The 20,733-nt window shown below is 26.8% G+C and overlaps 1 protein-coding gene across 1 annotated transcript in view; it reads right to left on the bottom strand.

Moving 5' to 3' along the window:
* Positions 1–12,027, bottom strand: part of LOC103580464 (T-box transcription factor TBX20) — a 44,870-nt gene extending 32,843 nt beyond the window's left edge. Inside the window, exons 1-2 of the mRNA XM_008562206.3 lie at positions 11,501–12,027; positions 946–1,393 (exon numbers count right to left, since the gene is read on the bottom strand). Coding sequence (XP_008560428.1) covers positions 946–1,393; positions 11,501–11,678 — 626 coding nt within the window. The 5' untranslated portion in view covers positions 11,679–12,027. The remainder of the gene's footprint in view (positions 1–945; positions 1,394–11,500) is intronic.
* Positions 12,028–20,733: the final 8,706 nt, after the last annotated feature.

Raw genomic sequence — 20,733 nt, 5'->3', positions numbered from 1 at the left:
AAATTTGATATTTTTTTAGCTTTGATCTATATAGATCATTACAGATTTTAGATTCAAAATTTTTTTGCCGGATTCGATTAGACATAAAAAATCTGTTCTGTTGTTTTTTGTTACGTAAAAAAAAAAAAAAAAAAAAAAAAAAAATAAATCATTAATTATTTGATAAAGAGCAATTAATTTTAACGCTAGACATTTTCATTGATTAATTGCTTTTTTGTTATCAAACCTCCTTAATCATTGCCTTGATTGAGTTGTTTGTAAAACTTATCACTTATCAGAGCTGAATGATAAATGGGGTTGATGAAAATAAATTTGTATAAAGAAATAGTTAAGCATTAGAGAAATTTTTTCAAAAATTTTTTTAAACGGCTCACTTATTCAATCTTTTAATAAATACAATTTTTATAATATTCAACTTTGGAAAATTAAATTCACGGAATTTAAATAAAATTTTTTTCTTTTCAGATAATTTCGTTACGATTTTGGAAAAAATATAAATTTTAAACGAAAATAAATATATTCGAATCAAATTAATTTATACATTATCAAAATTTTTTCCTTTCAAAAAATGTATATACCACAATATCATAATTTAAAGAAGTCAAAAATTTAAAAATCAAAATTTATCCAAATTCCCTTTTTCAAAATTTTAACATCCGTTTATTTTTCCAAAAATCATCACTTATGATATTTTGAAAATGTTTTAAATAAATAAATAAATATATATATATATATATATATATATATATATATTCCTTTGCCTTCATAAAAAAAAAAAGTCCAACTCTGACGTTGATAGCCATAGCATAAAATTCTCTAAAAGCCTCTAATATTTTTTTTCAAAAAAACTTTATCTTTTAGTAACTTTAGTCATCCTTTTTTTCACTATCCATTAACAAAATATATAATAAACATAATTATATAAATAATATATTATTTTCTCACCTGCCGGTTTTTGTGATGATCATCTCAGTTCCAAGTTCATTGAACTTATCCCAGAGTTCTTTGGTCTCAAGATGACACTCGACATTTTTAAGTTCCTCTGAATTGCAACTAGTCCGTCGATGTTGTGCATTTTTACTACTTTTGCTATTGTTATTATTGTTCCTATTCTTATTACTACTATTATTATTATTATTATTACTATTTTTATTATATTTCTGGTCATTCAAATCACTAATACTCAAAGGACTATCATCAACACTACTGCATTCCTCAACATCAACATCTATTTCCTCATCATCTTCACAATTAATTGATTTTTCAGTACCAACACTATCCACTTCTCCAACTCCTTCATCGACTTCATCATCGTCTTCATCATCTAGAAGTCCATCTCCAGTTACCAGTGTCGCCGTTGCCACGATATTAACCGGCGAGGATCTTAACACTCCTGCAATTAAATATTTATATTTACTACTGACACTTGAGTATTATATTAAAAAAATATATATATATAGATAACACAAATTTATTCATATATTATATATATATATAAAAAATTTATTAATTATAGAGTTTAAAAATGAAGTAATTAAATATAAACTGTCAGTAGTCTCATATATTTAGCTACGTAATACAGTAATAATTAATGAAAATATATATGTATATATCTAATTATGTATAGTTATACTCTGGAGTAAATAAAGTCTAGGCGAGAAAAGTGAGAACACGTTTTCAATTTGCATGCTTTACAATTTACTTATTATTATTATTATTATTATTATAGTATTAATAAATAATATGTTGGCTTACTATTTATTTCAATTAACGTCTAAAGAATTTTAAAATTATTTACATTTATTAAATATTATTTATACTTAATGATATACCGGGTTCAAATTAAGTACATGGTGTTAATTAGTGAGCGGATGTGTTAACATATTTTAAATATTATGTAAACTAATCTCTTCATTTTTTATGTGACTTATTTTTTTTTAATTTATTAATTGGGTGTGGCGCATCTCTGATAAAAGTTATTTCGTAACACGAGTGAAAAATGTTGTTAATTTTTTTTACATAAATCGGATGTAATAATTTTGACTTTTAATGAGGCTGCAATTCAAATTTTTTGTAAATTATTATACTTAAATAGGGGCGGGGCAACATGGGTATAAGGATAAAATGTCCAGTGTCTGGGTCATATTAATTCTTCATCAGAAAAAAAAAAATTAAAATGTAGGGCAGAATCGGCTCATATCTATGATGCCCCCGTACAATTTAAAAAAATTATCAGAGTCCATTTTGTCTCAAAATTTTAAAAACTCAAAATTTAAAAAAATTTGACTTCAATTCCAATAAATTTTGATAATATTTAATTTTATTAACACATTTATTTTAATTTATTTTAACTTCTTTTAATATACCACTTGCATACAATACTTATGTTTTAATTTCTCCAATAAAAGAATCATTTTCTCATAAAATAAAATAAAATAATTAATTAGCATCAATAAAATTTCACGTGCAATAAATATACATTAAATTATAATTAATTTAAAAAACTTGCACTTTTAATTTATATAAACCCGCTCGTCCAATCTTTTTACTTTTCTTTATTATTATTATTATTATTATTATTATTATTATTATTATTATTATTATAATTATTATATTAAATATTCTCTTCGAAAAATGAAAACAGGTTTTAGCGCTATTATTAATTGACAACGACAACTGTCTACCGTCTTCATAATAACATAAAACGAACTTGTAGTTTGCCCGAGTGTCGTGTTACCAATCCAACATTAACAATTTATATTATTTATGGCATTATTTGTAATCAATATGTATCCGTTAGCAAACAATGAAATTTCTAAAATACGCGAAAAATATCAATATTAATATACTACTGTGTTTAAACGTTAACAGACACACTAGTATTTATCTTCATTTTAAACAAACCGATCATTAAGTTACTAATAGTCACGATGTACAAAATACTATTGTTTGAATAATAGTTATCGTAATGACAGTATCTAAGTGAAACCTTTTACGCAAAGTACTTTCTATTAAAATTCTTACTAACGTCACAAAATGTCATGCTTCTGATCTTTTTTTTGTAGATTTTTAGAAGTCAATTATCATTTCTATTCTTTATAAATTATGAATTTTCTGTAGAAAAAAGTACATAAGGGAGGGGGGGGCCAAATTTTGAGAGTGGGACAAAATGGACTCTTGGGGGCAAAATGCGCTGACATTTGTATTACATATAAGCCCTCATTTTTTAAGGGGCCCATTTGCCCCCCCCCCCTACCCCTACTAAAAATACTTTAAAAAATTTTGACCATCTAAACTTGGACAATTTGATAATTTTATTTTTAAATAACATAGTGCATTAAAACATATATTTAAGTAATTGGTGTAAGGAGAAATACTTAAGTAGTGCAAATGAATAAATACATTTTCTTACAATAATTATAGTGCCTTTAGTTATATACATATGTATATATATGTATGCCAAATATCCATACATTGTAACATGTAAACTACTTGTTAAAAACCGTTTCAAAGAAATAATTATTTTTGTATATTTATGTACTTCCTGTATACTTATTCCCGTCAGATAACTTTAGTTACGATTGTAAGCTGATTAAAAGTTTAAAACTGCATCAAAAAAATGTTCAAATTCACCTTAAAAAAATATTTTTACCAAAAATGGGACATTTTTTTGCAATGGCCTCGATAACTTTTCATGAGTCATCTAAAATATCACATCAAAAATATGTTCCCTCAGTTCAAAATTCTATAAAAAAAAATTGAACCATAATTTTAAAAATTTGATTTCCAATTTTTATACTTCCAAAAATTTTCTTAGCAAAATTAAATTTTTTTTCCATATAAGTGATCATGTCAAAATTTTCTAGTTTCAGTAATTTTTTTTATCGAAATTTTTCTTTCCAAAAATTCATTTTTTTGGTAATTCTTCACTCGATCAATTTTTTATTAAATTGAACTAACGATGACATAAAAATTGATCAATTTTTGTTCAAAAATATGAATATATTCAAATGAAGACTGAACAATGTATACATAAATGTATACATACATGTATGTCTCATTAAAAATTTTAGAAATAAACTTACGACGATACTAAGTCATATTCATTGCACATTATCAACAAATATATATTTTTTTAAAATGTGTAATTTAAAAACGTTAGTAAACATAGTAAGTATAAGTGAGTTAAATCATTAATAAGCATGAATATATACATATATATATATACAGTATGGGTCACATAAGCCCCCACACGTTGACGTGAAATATGCAAACTATTTACCTATCTCGCGCAAAACCCACTACTGAGGATTTACGTCGGGCAATTAATTCGGCCACCGGCGTTTCGAGTTCTCCACGCAGAAATAATCACTGATTTACGATCATTTATTTTGGATAAATAACTTCATGTTATAAAACACTAACACTAGTTTTTTTTTTTTTTTTTTTTTATTTATTCATACCATTAATATTTTTTTTCTTTTTTTTCATGCAATTATTGTTATTTATTCCGATTACTTTATAAATATATTTCTTACATATACATATATATGTATATAAATTACCGTGACATTTTTTATCATCGTGATTATCAGGTGTCAAGTAATCCTCGTTAAATAACCAAAAATACTAGGACATTTGCATAATTTCACGGGTAATTTTAAAACTGATAATCTTTTTAAAAAAATAAATAAATAATATTACTAATTTATATATCGATAAAATATATAAATATCAATAAATTTAAAATGTGTAATTACGACAAAGTTATTGGTGAGAAAGTTGTAAGTAAGTTATGAAAAGTTTGAATGCTGTGGAATTATTTATTATTTTTATTTTTTTATTTATTTATTATTAATTTGTAGATATGGATTACTTGTTTATATTTATGTATGTGCATGTATGTGTTATGTTTGTACATATATATGAAAATTATGAGGAAAATGCGTACATAAATTATGTATGTGGAATATTGTAATTGCTTTGACTGCTTATTAAAAAGCATTTAAAAATATCAGCACTTTTGAATGCATGAACAAGATAATGATATATATACTGGATAATTATTGTTGAAGACATAGTTTTTAATAATTCTTCGAAAAATAGATAACTTTAATGTTTAGAATTCAAATAAATTTAATTAGTTTATTTACTATTAATTTTACGTTTATTTTCATTTATTTCGGAGCGGGAAATAAATATATTGCAATTTTGGAAAATCATTTTTTGGGCAAAAAATTTGGGGTTCAATTATTTATTGAATTAATATTGAGGTTCAAAATATATAACAAAAATATATGTGGTGTTATCATTGTGTAAAAAAAAAAAATATTGTCAAAAACTCAATTGAGTCAAATTCAAAATTTGAACTTTTGAAATTTTGATACCAAATCAATGATTAATTTGATAACCTGGTCTATTTATTCAAACTCTTGTGTGTACGGTTTATGAGCTCATTTACCAAAAGCTAATTTTTACTCGTTAACGCAAAAATTGAAAATAATAAATTTTTGATATCGAGATTTTTTTTGAATGATTTGAATTTTTCCAAAACCCGTATCAAAATCAAAATATTCAGACAAAAAAATATTTTCAATTATTAATTTTCAAAAGTTATAATAAATATTGAAGTAAGCCGACGTCTAATACTTTTTGAATTATTTCAAAAACGATAAATATTGAAAAAAAAAAAATATTTTAAAAATTGCACCTATAGCTTATCGAATTTTCTACATGTGCATATTTTTATTTTATTTTTTTTTTGTAATCAATTTGTTGAAAATAAAATCCGAAAATTGTCTATTATTTGCTAACTGCAGGATCATTTATAATGAAGTATAATTCAAAATTATGAAATTGTCTTAAATTTTGAAGTTCAGGGGACCATATGCAGAATATTTTTGAAACCAGTTTTTATTAATCACAAACTTCAGTTACTGACATTAGAAGTATGATATACATTATAATTTATTAATATAATAAATGAAATATTTGAAGTTGTCTTCTAATTGATGTTTCAAGTTGTCAAGTTAATAACCTTTACTACATGAGTTCATGACATTTGTGATAAATATATATCATTTTAGATGATGACTTACATCTACAAATTATTCAGTTTCCGAGTTGTTTTTAGAAACGGAAACTTATTTTTTTTTTTCGTCTAATTTTTTGGTCATCATTAAAAACTGCACTTTCTATAATTTAACATGTTCCAAAAAATATATGTACCTTTCAAAGATGCTGAAGAAAGTCGAGTAAGTGATAAAATAAAATAAAGTGTCGATAATTGGTACCCTGTCAGGAATTGAGGCTTGTACTTTATTCGTTTGAGAATATTCTACATATGTTACATGTCATACATATGTTATATTTTTAAATGAATTCGTTATACTTAAGAAAATGCATCACGACAGAACTCATGTAAAAATTACAAAATTTTTTTTATATATTCAAAAGCGCGGTATTTTTTTTAATGCAGTAGTGGTACAATTAGCCGCAAGTTTGTTATTTTTAATTCTGAAAATTCTTATTAATGTCAATTGTAACAACAATTTGAAATCTTTAAAAATTCCATTAATCAAATTTTTATTTTTTATTAAAAAAATCAGTGTACTTTTTTTTCCAAAAATTCAATGAGGGTTAATATTAATTTTTTTTAAGGACCTTCAAGTCACTGTCAATTTTCAGATGTCAAGTATATTATTATTTTGAAATTTTTATCACTAATTACAAAAGTGATCATACATTTTTTTTTTTTCTTCATTTCAAATTTTGTAACCCCCTTTAACTCTTCAGTGAAAGGAGACTCAGTAACCGAATAGAGAACTACTACCTGATTACTCATATATATATATATATCTATATATACTAAATTTCACTTAATATAAATATACAAATATATGAAGTGATCAAGTACTAGTTCTCTGATCGAGTCCGGTCTTTTATTTTACTTCCTTTTATAAATTTCTTATGACGATCATTAAAATATAAGAATTAGCATCAAATTGTTTGAAGATTCGTCCATTTGCCGATCCTACATTTACTTTTTTTCCCAATGAAAAATCTGATCATAACAATAATTGTTTAAAAATACCGCGCCGCGATTTAAAAATAATTTATGAATAACTACAAGAAAAAACGTATAATAATTAATCCATATTCAATCTACTGTATAATTACAGATCGTTAACTCGTGCGCAGTAAAAAGTGAAAAATAAATAAATAAAAAAATAAAAATAATGTTTATTGATCTACATGATCGTATAAAGAATAATAATAAAAGTAGTAAAACGTTAATACAAAGAGTGTTGTGTTGCTGGAAATTTTCTTAGTTGATGGTATGCCCGCATAAATATGTATTTATGTGCAATTTACAAGAAACTTGCTTCAAACCCGACACAGCGAATTATGCACAAAGATCACTCGACGTTCAAATCATTTCATATATTTTTTTTTTAAGTTTTCACTGTCTCTTTCTCGCCCGCGATTCTTCGCCGCGGATTTTTTCTTTTTTTTTTATAGCTCTTTATATATTTTAAAGAAATACATGAAGTAGAAAGACATGATGTTTTCATCGACGGAGCCGCGTGTTGTTAAGTATAATGATTATTTTAATCGGAGGTTGCTTACTTCAAGGCTCTTTTCTTATTTTTATTTCTCTTTCTCTTAAATTTTTTGTTAAATTTAAAAAAAAATTGATTTTTTTTTTTTTTTTTCATGAGATATATCTCATCGAAGGAAGCATGAAGAGTGATAATTGCTGCTCGAGGAATACTCACATATATATATATATATATATATACAAGTGAATAAACCAGCTGCATCTGTTTCACTTACGTGCTTGCAATAGTTTTGCCGGAGAAGTTGAGTGTAGGTCGATCTGATGTCGATACGATGGGGCTCGTGTGTAAGAAATAAAAGTTGCTGCGATAATCACACAAGATCTCAGGGACGACTAAGAAAAATTACTATTTCAAGTGTATTTTTACATTTATATATTTAAACATATATTATTATACTTTAAAATATGTAGATTAAAAAATTTTATTACTTTTTTTCGTGATCAGCCTTTAAGATTTTTTTTTTTTTAATAAAAAAAAAATTTATTATCTTAAATTTTACTTCGCACCTAATTAATGACTTTTTTTAAATTTATCGAACAATTAAATTTTTTTTTAAATATTTATGGCTCGTTTTATTTTACGCGGGTTATTGATTGAATTTAAATAAACGTATTCATTGAAATGGGTTTCAATTTACCTCAATTTTTTTATGTTTTATTTTATGGCAAAAAATTTCTTTGCTTGATTTTATTCACGAGTAAAATTAGTGATGTTGTTTAATTTTTAATTATGACTAGTAATTTTGAGAAACTCGAGACAAGAGTCAAAATTTTAAAAAGTAACAAAAGTTTTTTTTTATATGATTTTTAAAAAATTAGTTATTTAAAAAAAAAAATAAAAATTTTACTCAAAATTTGTAATAACCACGTCATACAACATCATAAATTATTTCATGCTCTTGGACCCCATAAATCAACGCCTTCGAACATAAAAAAAAAACTATTTTTTTTCACGCAGTCTCACTTTACCCAAAATTTTTCTTAACTAAAATTTTTCTGTAACAAAATTGTCTGAAAATTTATTGACTTATCAGTTAAAAAATTCTACACCAACACCATATAAAAAAAATTTTCTAACCTACATGAGCAATTACATATATTTCTATTAGTAAAAAATATTTTTCAGCTCCAAATTTTTCTTCAATATTTTAACCGACAGGATTAAAGAGTAAAAAAAAAAATTAATCCAAAACTGCAATTGTCGAGTGAGTAAATTTCAAAACCTAAAAAGTGCCACTATTGTCTGAATCAGTTTTTTATCTGCGACTTTTTCATTTAAACAAAAAAAAAATTGAAAAATTTGAAAACACCCAGAAAAAGTATTTCTGCAAATTCGCAACTCTGCTTTCAAAACTGTAGAAAAAAAATGTAATATTTCATAGATCTGGTAACAATATAATTCAACATATAAATATATAAATATATAGTATATAAAAAAAAAATTTAATACCATGAGAAATATTAGACTTGTAATAAAATTTGATAAAAATAATTATGCCTAATTTCGAGCAGATAATGTAATGATTTTAGCAATTAATTAGGCAATGACAGAGTGTTTAAATAAATCGGCAGATAATTTGAATATTTTTCTGCCACGTAATTGGAGCTTTCGAAGCCCACACTTTTGTAAACTCTCATTACAATAATTTATCTTGATCTAGATTTTTCTGTCGTAATCGAGCTACAGATTTTTAAATTTTAAATTTCATAAAATCTTCAATATTAATAAAATTTATATTTTTTAACATCAAACAAACTCGTAACAAAAAAAATATTACATATATATAATAGTGTTACAGTCATTATTTTAATTTAAATCATAATCATGTAAGGGCTCGTGTGAAAGATGCATCAAAGTACAACACATATATTTTTAATTTTACCTCATGTGTACCAAATGTATTTCCCATTGCGTGTATAATGCAATTGTACATATACATCTATATATATATATGTACAAATAATCTTGCGTGCATTTTGAAGAACGCATTTATACACACGCCAATGCTATTAATATCGCACATGCATTTTAGATATCAAGAAGTGCGAACAGCTTTGGTTTTGCAATTAAAAAAATATAGAAATTACCAATCAATAATTTAAATAAAATATTTAAAATCAAATATCAATAGTAATAATTATATATAAAAAGGTGTTGACATTTTTTAATCGTTTTTTAAAATTATATATTACATTGACTGCATATACATATCGCAACCAGTAAATTTATCAAGACTAATTGAAAAATTAAATATCATACTTCATAAATTCAGTGGTTAGTTTATTAGACGTATCTCTGATTGGGTAATTTTGTAACTGACTATTTAGTAATAAAGTTTATAATTAAGTGCAATAATATATGTATGTATAAATGGGTAAATGGCTTGTGGTTCTATCTAGTTTAGTGTTGATTTCAATACAGAGTTACTTTCACCGACGGTAAGATGACACTTGTTAATTAATTTTTTTAAATTACTTTATTTTATTAATTATTATTGTAACAGGTTTTTTTTTTAGATCTGAAGTCTTATTAATTTTTTTAGTGGTGCAAAAAAAAATTTATTTATTTGTTAATAAAATTTTTTTAATTTTGGAGTAGAGAAATATTTAATGAGTAATTATTTTAGTATAGAGAGAAAAATTGACTGAAAGTAAATATTCTTGATTAAAGAAAATTTTTTTGAAAATTTCAATTTTCTTGGATAAAGTAAAAATTTCTTTTAGACAAGAAAAATTTTCTGGGTTAAAGAAAATTTTGATAGTTTCCGAAAACGTTTGTCTGAAATATTTTCTTAAGATTTTTTTCTGTGATAAAAAAAAATCTTGGCTGAAAGAAAATATTGTTGATTCAAAAAAATTTATTTAGAAGCCTCAATTTTCTTGGATAAAGTAGAAATTTTCTTTAGACAAAACAAACTTTCTTAACTCGAGAAAATTCAGTAGTTCCCAAAAATGTTTGTCTTCATAAATGTTTTCTTTACTCCAGAAAATTTTTTTCTGTGAGAAAAAAAATTTCTGACAGAAAGAAAATATTCTTGATTCAAAAAAATTTTTTTTAAAACCTCAATTTTCTCGGATAAAATAAAAATCTCTGGACAAGACAAATTCTGGCTCAAGAAAATCTTGACTCAGTTCCGAAATTATTTTTAAAAATATTTTCTTGACTGAAAGCAACTTGTTTTTCTGTAGAATAATTAAAATAAAATAACCAGATGGTAAAAAAAAATAATTCAAGTGATTTATCAAAACTAATTCAATCCACGTGGACTGGCAGTGCATTAATCAAGTTAATTAACTATCCAGTAATTTATTAAGTCCTTGTCAATTATAAAACTGATACTGACCAGCCGATGCACTTATCGTTAAAATATAAAACTACCCATATTTAAATTAGGGTGGTCCATGTTCAAGAGTAGTCGAGTGTTATGCTGGATTTAAAAAAGCTTCGACCCGAGTTTATATTGCGTTAACTAAAAAATAAAGACGATATTTGATGCAGAGCACGAGTAGTGTGTAGTGTTATGTAGAAATATGATCTGGCTTGAGGCTAAGTTTGCTTCCCTCTTAACATCACGAGGTTTATGACCACCCAGAATCCTGTCACCACCGGCAAAAGCCCTACAAAAATTAGTCCACCGATTTTTTTTCTTCAGTTTATCTTACATTTAAAAACTCTTTTTTTAAATTAAAAATAATTAATCAGTCTAAAAATTTTTTGCTCGAAAATAAAAAATTTTATTTCATTGGTAATTTATTTGTCCAGTAGATTTTTGAATCTATCGAGTTTGAAATATTTTTGTGGAACAGAGAGTAGAAAAAAAATCGTCACCCGTCGGCAGAGTAAAATTAATGAACTATGATTAAAAAATAATAACTTACTTGGATGAAGAGGAGGTGAAACATCAAATTTGCTTGTACACTCTACATTGGTGTTACGAGTATCACCAATACCCTGGAGTCCCTGCAGGTGGTAATGTCCAAAGGACGGACCCCTGGGCGCCATGATGGCCGCGATACTGAAGTCCGTCGCTTTTCCCCTCTCGCCCTTTGCTAACATCCCTAATTCGTAACCGCGATCACTTTATATTTAAAAAACAACCCTCTGAATCCAATATCTATATAAAAATATAAATATAAATATAAATATATATAATATATATTCTAGTCTATCACTTCACTCACTCCAACAAAAAACACAGTGTAAAATAAAATGAGAAATTAATAAAAAATAATAAAGAGTTTAATAAATGATTGGCAATGATATCTCAATGGTAAATATTAAAACGGGGTACGTTACTCATACGGAGTATAAACGAAATATGAAAATATTTAGTCTATTAAAGCGACACAACACCATAACGCGTCTGCGCTTCCCGAGTTCTCGAACACCACTGATCTCCTACTTCTCCTCCCACAATCTCACGCCCCACCACTGACGCATATAACACACGACATCAACACCAGAGTGTATACTTGTGACAGTAGTTACAGACAGTATTACACCGGCCACTACCACCACCACTAACTACTTCCACTACTACTACTACTTGATATGACCGTATCTACTAATTCAAGTAGTAGTGGTAAGAATACATTTAACTTTTTATACTGAGTATAGTATAGTATTTTCAAGGATCATGCGCGCGCATATATACATATGTATATATATATATATATATATATATGAGGTACAGGCTGTCTTTTACTGGGTTTTACTACTCAACTACAGACTTAGTGGGCGCGGCAATAATATTTCTCCACATGTGTGCATGTGTGTGAGTGTGAGTGTGGGATTAAGGTTGAAATGGTGTAAGAGTATGAGAGGTAGTAGTGGTAGTAAAGGTAGTTCTTGATGGTAATTTAGTAGAACATCGTCCCTCGGGTCGGAAATCTTGAATAAGTACAGAAGTGGGCGCGGTTTGACAGTCACTAAACCACGCCTACGAGAATATTGTTTTGGGTTTTCATCGTATCGAGAGACAAGCGAAAAGGTGAGTATATGAGGTGGATTTTAAGAGTGTGGAGGAGTAAAGCGCACCCAAGTGTGGAGAGTAGAGATGTCCGGATTGGTGGTGTGAGGGTGTTGGGGTAAGTGGGATAAGGGTCAGAGCGGAGTAAGAGAGAAATGAAATGAGCAGATGAAATGGTGGTGAGGTGTATAGAGGAGAGAATTGCAACACGTACGACAACATCCGTACTTTTGCTTGGTTCTGCCGAGCGACCGCCGAAAGAGATCGATTGAGTAAATTTAACGCTGATGGCTACAAGTTTTTACAAAAGACCTTAGATTTTTATTATTTTTTTGGCTTTTATCATTATTTATATATCATTTATTATTATGATTTGGTATTTTTTTAAATTATTCCACGATTATTTTATTTTAATATTAATGTTTATTAAGTTACTTTAAATAATATTTGTAAAAATTCATTTTGTATTTTTTTTCGATTAATATTTGTAAAAAAAAAATTTATTTTTAATATTTAAAAAAATGATTTTAATTAATTTATACAAAAAAATAATTTTTTATATTTTTAATATAAACCACATTTTGAACTTTTTATTAAAAATATTTACACCAAAAAAAAAAAGATTTCTTGGGGCGGAAAAAATTTTTTCGAGTCAAGAAAAAAACTCTTGGGACATAAAAAAATTTCTGGCGCCAAAAAAAATTTTTTTTTGTTTCATAGTGCAAAATATTTCTTACACCATAAGAAATATATTTTTTTTTTTGGTATAAATAATAATTATTTTATTAATCGAATTACCCATAAATTTTATCTTAAACGCAATAAAAAAAAAATATTTTATTTTTTATATTCTTATAAATAATTCTCATTCCCTAATAAAAGCGTAATATAAAATTATTTATTTTTATTTTATTTAAACGTTCCTTAAAAGCCTATATTTTCAGTCGATATCCCCCGAGTATATATATCCGGTCGCTCTAATGTTTCCATATAATAACCAATAAATAACAACGGCCTCAGGATACAAAGGCCACTTTTGATAGCAATAATAACAATAATAATGTAAAGCGCTTCAAGCAAGAAGAAGCGTACATATAAAGTATTCAAGTATAGGGTAAAAATCGTATAGTTGATCCGATTCATCAATATATCAGCACAGATCGACTACACTGTAAAAATTAGCGAATGCAGAGCAGATGACCCGAGTCAAAAAACAAATTTTAGTTTAGTCCTGAAAAGTCTCAATTCCTTTGATGTTTTATTGCCGCCCAAAAAGTAACTTTAGTGCTCAAAATTCTCAATGAGAACTATGAGGCCTAAATGCAAATAATTTATCGATTTTAAACATAAGTAAGACCTCAAAATCAACGAATGAAAAATTGTAGTTCGGACTTTGAAAAATTTTAGACAGAAAAGGAAAGGGCTTTTGAAGTTCAAATGTGGATAAAATTATTCCTTAGTTTTGAGGCTCTAATCCAGAGTATGTTACTCCAGTTTAGACGTCAAAGTAATAAAATTGGTCGTAATGACTACTTTGATGACTAAACTAGGATAACTTTCTATACTGTTGTCAATTTTCAAATTATAAATTGATCCTCAAAAACTTCATTGAGAACTTTGAGACTTAAATCCAAATTTGTTTTTTGATTCGAGGACTGTTTAGTTATTTGAGCCCTTTAGAGCGGAATTCGCTACTAAAAAATGTTTATTTTAATACTAAAACTCTGAATTGAAATGCAGATTGGAATGAAATCTAAAGCGCTTTTCCAAAAAAAAAGCTCCCTGCGCTATAAAAAATTTTTGAACTCGGTGTAGTGTCAATGACGGCGCAAAAAATTTACTGTGAAAATTACACCAAATATCGTATTAAATTAAGACGGTGCGAATTTTAAATTTTTATACAGAAAAAAAGAATTTTGTGGTGCGAAAAATTTTTACTTGCCCTAAAAAATTGTTTGCATTGTAAATCGAAAAAAAAAATTTCTTGAGCCACGAAAAGAACTTTTTGGGAGAAAAAATTTTTGTATTCATTTCATTAATACAGTCATTAATTAAGTAGCTAAAATTGTTCAATGATCATTTGTTGCTCAGTTATCAAAATTATAACAAATAACACGAAATGGTGTAAAAAAGTAGATTACACCGTGTTGAAATTACACGGATGGATTATTTACACCAATTTCACACCACACGTCCGTGTGAAGTTTTCGGGGGCCGTTTTTACACCAAAATTTTTTTCTAAACTTCGGAACTCCGAGTGATGGAATGAATTCAAATTTAAATAAAATCCGTAATCACACCCAATTTTTCAAAAAATACCAAAGAGTATTTTAACAAATCAACCCCAGTCTTAAATAGCCGACATAGTAAAAAGTTAAAGAAAAGTTAAACGTGTCAATGAAGTTTAAAACCGAGTAGATATAGAGTAGAGTGAAAAGTTGTTATAGACATATTTAAAAAGACCCCCTCGGGTGCGCCTACGGAGGTCTCAAAGTGGCTTGTTACTTGATTTACGACGTGTGTTTAGCCATTTAGACTTCACAGCTTCAGTTTCACTCTTCCCTCCCCTCTTCTTCTTCACGAGGATCTAAACCTCATCCCAGTTATACCTCACTCCCTTTCTCCATTTATTATACTAGCTAATTTTTAGGGGACCAACTATCTTGAAATCATGCTAACATTTAAACCGTGTCTATGTCTGTTGTCTTTTGTCTGTTCATTTCTGTATTATATCTACAGTACTTTAAAGGGACTATTTTACACGCTGGGTGCATCTAGGTAACGAGAATAAAAGGTACAATGTTGAATAAAATATGAAAGTTTGAGGTTACCCGCAGTTTTGAGGTTCACTTTTGGTCTAAACTACTAGTAGACTACAGACAACTTTCTGGACCTTATTGCTCTGGTGTAGATTTTTTCTTTTATCTTTTTTTTGGTCTTTATGGTCTGCGCTCTTTTCCTCTTATAGACGGCATTAGTATCGTGGTTTCACTGTTATATATCATCTTACACTCTACGAGTCAGGTCAAACCAAAAAGTCATTTTATGATGGAAAGTTTTTAGGGGAAAAAGAGAATAAGCTGTCGACGTTAACCACCAACAGGAATACAAACCTTTGTATGATGTACCACACAAACCTACTACCCTTATTGGATAATTTTTTCAGTCACGGTCATATATTTTTACTTTACTTTACTTTCTTTTTTCTATTCATCAGCTACTGGAATTTTCTAACGTAAATTAATGGACCGAAATTTCTTGAAGACAATTTAGAACCTAAAGGATAGGACATTATTTTTACAAGTTATGGTTTAATGTTATTTCAGTTAATTGATGCATTGAAAAATATGGAGTCATTGGAATGCTGTGCGAAAATTTTTTGCCATCGAAAATTATTTGCCGACGGTTTGATCTTAAAAGATCTGGATCATGACGATAAAAATTAATGTGTGCAAATTCACATATATGTAATATGACAATTTGAGAATATCGATCAAAAAAATTTTTCACGTTTACTAAAATTGAAATAGTAGAATAGTATTGTTCGTATACACGCCGAAAAAACTGTAAGATCCTATCTTACGAAACATTTTCATTTGTTTCTCTATTCGCATTCAAGTAGAAGAACAGTACTGTTTTTGTTGCAGTTGTACAGTAAATGGGAATTTTGTCCAAATTTTTTTCGCTGACAAATAGAACTTATCAAAGAATTGAAGTACACTTCTCTAGTTCATACAGTAAAGCAACGGGTCTATGTCTTTATTTTGCGTTTAAGGCTTTTATTTTAGAGAAAAGCATGGACAAAATTATCTGATAACCGTTTTTAACCAAGTAACTAGTCTCTTCTGTGTTAACCTTTGCTATTGGAGATGGTAACCATTATTATCCAAACTGGATACTCGTTTAAATCAGAAATAGTGACTATTCACTATTTACTAGTGAAAAGTATACTATTTCAAATAGTGGTATACGTTTCACTGGCAATAAGTAGACTATTCACTTCCAAATAGCAATTATCATGAGGTTTTCACTAATTCGTTTTCAAAGAGTAATTACAACAACCTCAGATGGGAAATTATCAAATTTTTTAGATACAAGAAACAATGCTATCTATGGTAACTGTGACTAATATCGGCAATAGTAAATATTACGATCGAGAAAAGAATGGTTCACATAAGCATGATATGGTTGTCACATATATTGCAGACCGTATGAAAATCATTCCCTTATTGCAAGATGATAACAGGTATCAATTTTTTTCGGCTTCTATGAAAAATGTAACAAAGCTTGAATTCTATGTTACGATGAAAAAAAAATTCATTGATTGAATAATTTGAATATCAATAATCAAGTTACAACTGATAGTTGCAGAGTATTTTCAAAATTTGCGAAAAAATTAAATGAAAAGAAAAAACAAATTTTGTTAATTCGACCCTCAAATAACTTTTTTGCTGATTTATAGATACTTTAGATAATGAACACGAAAAAATTTCTTTTTGGTCGAAATTTCAAAATAGTCATACTATTTGATGTCGCCCCCCCCCCCCTCCTTCTTTCTAAACAAAATGAACATTTATGCAAAAAAGAATTTTTTGATTCAAAACTGGTGTCTTATTTTGCTCCATTCTTATTTATATCTTCATATATATGTTTAATAAATATTGTAAACGTATTTAGAGTATGTTACGTGAAGGAATGTACATGTATATGTGCATGTAAAATGTATGAGCATGAAAGGGTGGAAAATGTTTATCTGCGAGATGCAAACGGGCGTAACCGACGGAACCCTTATTACTGATGGCTCAATTCTACTCGTCGTTTACGCAGGCGTGACTTAATAATATAAACGGTGTCTCTTTATCCTGATGATAAAAATCACCCAGTTTTTAAAAAAACGAGGGTAAAATACAATTGTACGTAAGTTATAATTATTTTATTATTTCTGTAGAATTTAAAAATTTTAAATAAATAGACCGTAAAAAACGAGCTTAAATTACATATCATTTTATTTTATGTTTAATTGCCGATGTATCATTTTGTTTTGTTTAATTTAAAGATTAAAAAACCATATGTTTTTCATGGTTTTTTTCTTAATTATTATTATTAATGTGATTAAGATATTAACTTCCGTTTTAAATGAAGAAATTAATATATGAAAATTACATATGTGATATCGGTTTTGTATCATTTATTTAAAATTATATAGTGTATGATATTTTGATACTAAAAAAATATGTTCAAGTAATTGTCATGCGTGTGGTCTTGAATAAATAATAAAATATACAATTTTTTTATATTTATACATTTTATAGATACATCTATTATTTATAATTGTAATTTCAAGTAATTAAATTATATTTTTTAATCATACAATTATATTATCATATTTTATAAATTTATATGTAATTCATTTTTTTATAAAAAATGATAATCTTAAGATTTTTTTATTTTTAAATTTGAAATAAATATACCCGTGTTAAAAAATTTTTGAAAAAATGTTTAAAAAAAATGCATAGAAGTGAATTTTCAAATTTTGGATAATTTTAATCTTTAAGTTGATTATTTTTGAAACTTTATAAAAATCAAACGTAAAAATTTTCAATTTCTGCTCAGGTTTGAAAAGTTCATAAAATGTCAAAAAACGTTCGTAATTGGCTTTAAAGTCTTCTTTTTTTTTGTTCTTTAAACTAGTTAAATTTCAAGTCGAATTTCTAAAAAGAACTCAGTTGAAAATTCTTTTCATTCTTGAAAATTTTCGAAATTCCAAAAATGATCAACTCATAGTTTAAAATTATCTCAAATTTCACTGTTATAAAACTCTGTAAAATTTTTCGAATTTATTTTACGCTTATCCGAGTTGATTTTAAGTCAAAATTTTGCCTGAAAAATTATATAAAATAGTATTTTTAAAAGAAATTAAAAAAAAATGAATGCATCTCAACAAAAATTTGTAAATATTAATTTGTCATATTTTCGATAGTTTAGTCATATATTTCAATCAAAAAATTGAAAATTTTCCCTGTAGAGAAATTTGTTCGATTTTTTTTTTTGACAGTACTTTAAATTTAATTATTTTTTTTTTTATTTTTTTATATGTAATAAAAATGAATTTATAGAGGATTAAAATTCCACTAAAAAATAATTTTTCGTAAACGAAATTATTTTTCAGTCAACTCAAATTTTTTGACTTGTCTGGATATTTTTTATAAAAATAAAAAAAAAATAATAATACTAAAAAAAGAAATGAATGTAATTTATAAAATAAAATTTACCAACTATTATAATTTTTAATATATAAAAAAAAAAAATTTGATATCGCGATTGATATTGAGCTAATTATCCACTATCGATCATTGTCGTGCAATAAATTCTGTTAAGTTATATACAATATAGTAAATATATCAAAGGTAGTAGCGAGTCGAATTGCTTGAGAGTCTTCTCGAGAAAAGGCTCGAGGCTAAATTGTCGGAGGTTCAATGTAAGAGAAGAGAAGAGAAGAGATGAGTATAGAGACACGGTGGTTCGCATGCAAATTATTGCATCTCGAGAATCAAAAATGGGCGGAGAGATGAAATAAATATATAATAAAGGACTGAGTTTTAAGATAAAAAAATGTATCTATATATATTTTCAATAGAATAAGAGACGAAATAGGGTGCCGAGTTACGTGAGACGATAGAAGTAGAGGACAAAGTCATCATTCATCACATAAAGAGAGACTTACAATATATATTTATATATATTACACATATATATGTGAAGAGAAGACTTGCGAAGTCTATATACACAAACCAATGGATAGAAGATGAAGAAGGAAAGCCACTTATTCAACATACATCAGCTAAAAGGGTATGAGAAACGAATAAGGGCAAAATTTCAAGGGTAGGGATACTGTAGAGCTACCGACGTTTGGCTGCTCACGATGGAGATGCTGATGGTGATGCTGATGCTGATGGTGAAAATGTTGCTTGTGGATGTGTATATAAAAGCCCACCCACGCAGATCAGTGGCAAGACCCTTAACACAGCTATATAGACGTATCCGTAGATGTGTATGTGTGTGTGTGTAGATTTCTTACCGTCTTGATGCTCGTGTTACACACGCCCACGCATCAACATATCGTCATATCAAACTGATTCAACCACACACGTGCACAATTTTTTTTTTATTATTATTTTTTGTCAAGATAATTAACTCGGATATGTTCGTTAACTTGTCAAAGAGATTAAATTTTTTTTTTAGTTAAATTTTTTTGTTTTATTAATTAATATAACAAAAATAAATTAAGACTAATTATCTACGGTAAGATAATAATTTCAAGGGTTAAGTTTTTAATTAATTATTATTGATAATTTATTTTTTATTAAAAATTTTAATAATTATTTATCGAAAATTTTTATGCAATTTTACACTTTAAAGTTTTTTTAAGACTCGATTAAATTATTTAAAAATTTTTATCAAAATTAAAAATTTTGAGCTGTAGATTTTGTTTTTGGTTCAAAAAATAAATAAATAAAAAAAATTAAACTAACATTTTTTGATTTGATGAACTTCAAAATTTGAGTTCGTCTTTAATTTTAATTTGACAATTTAAAATTTTTAAATTAAGACAATGTTTACACTGTAAAAAATTAACGGAGTGAACGTGGAGTAACTCCGATTGAAATAAACTTCATAATTACTCCGAATCCACTCCCAATTTTTCACAGAGTATATTATTCAAATTATTAATTTTGAAAAGTTAAAAAAAAATTTTACACCATCTTGAAATTCAAAATTTCACCATCACCAAAATGATGAATTTCATTTAAAATTTTTTACGCTGTAACTCGTGAGTAAATCTACAAATATACAGACAATAATAAAAAAAAAAAAAAAAAAAACTATACTGTGATCATCGATACTATTCGAATCTTAGTAGACATTAAAATTCTTCATGTCTCGAGATAGAAATCAAAAAATAATTTAATGTCCCTCATCAAGTTGATGCATCAAATATCCACATATCCAATCCAACACAAATATAGATAAAAATCAAGTGATACTCAATATATCACAATCTATTAAAGCGATGTGTGGTTAAGATCATACAATACATTAAAGCATTTAGTTGAACTAGTCACCGTAGACACATTCTAACAT

Source organism: Microplitis demolitor, chromosome 7 (assembly GCF_026212275.2).
Source record: "Microplitis demolitor isolate Queensland-Clemson2020A chromosome 7, iyMicDemo2.1a, whole genome shotgun sequence".
Lineage (NCBI taxonomy): Eukaryota > Metazoa > Arthropoda > Insecta > Hymenoptera > Braconidae > Microplitis > Microplitis demolitor.
This window is presented reverse-complemented; position numbering and strand designations above follow the sequence as displayed.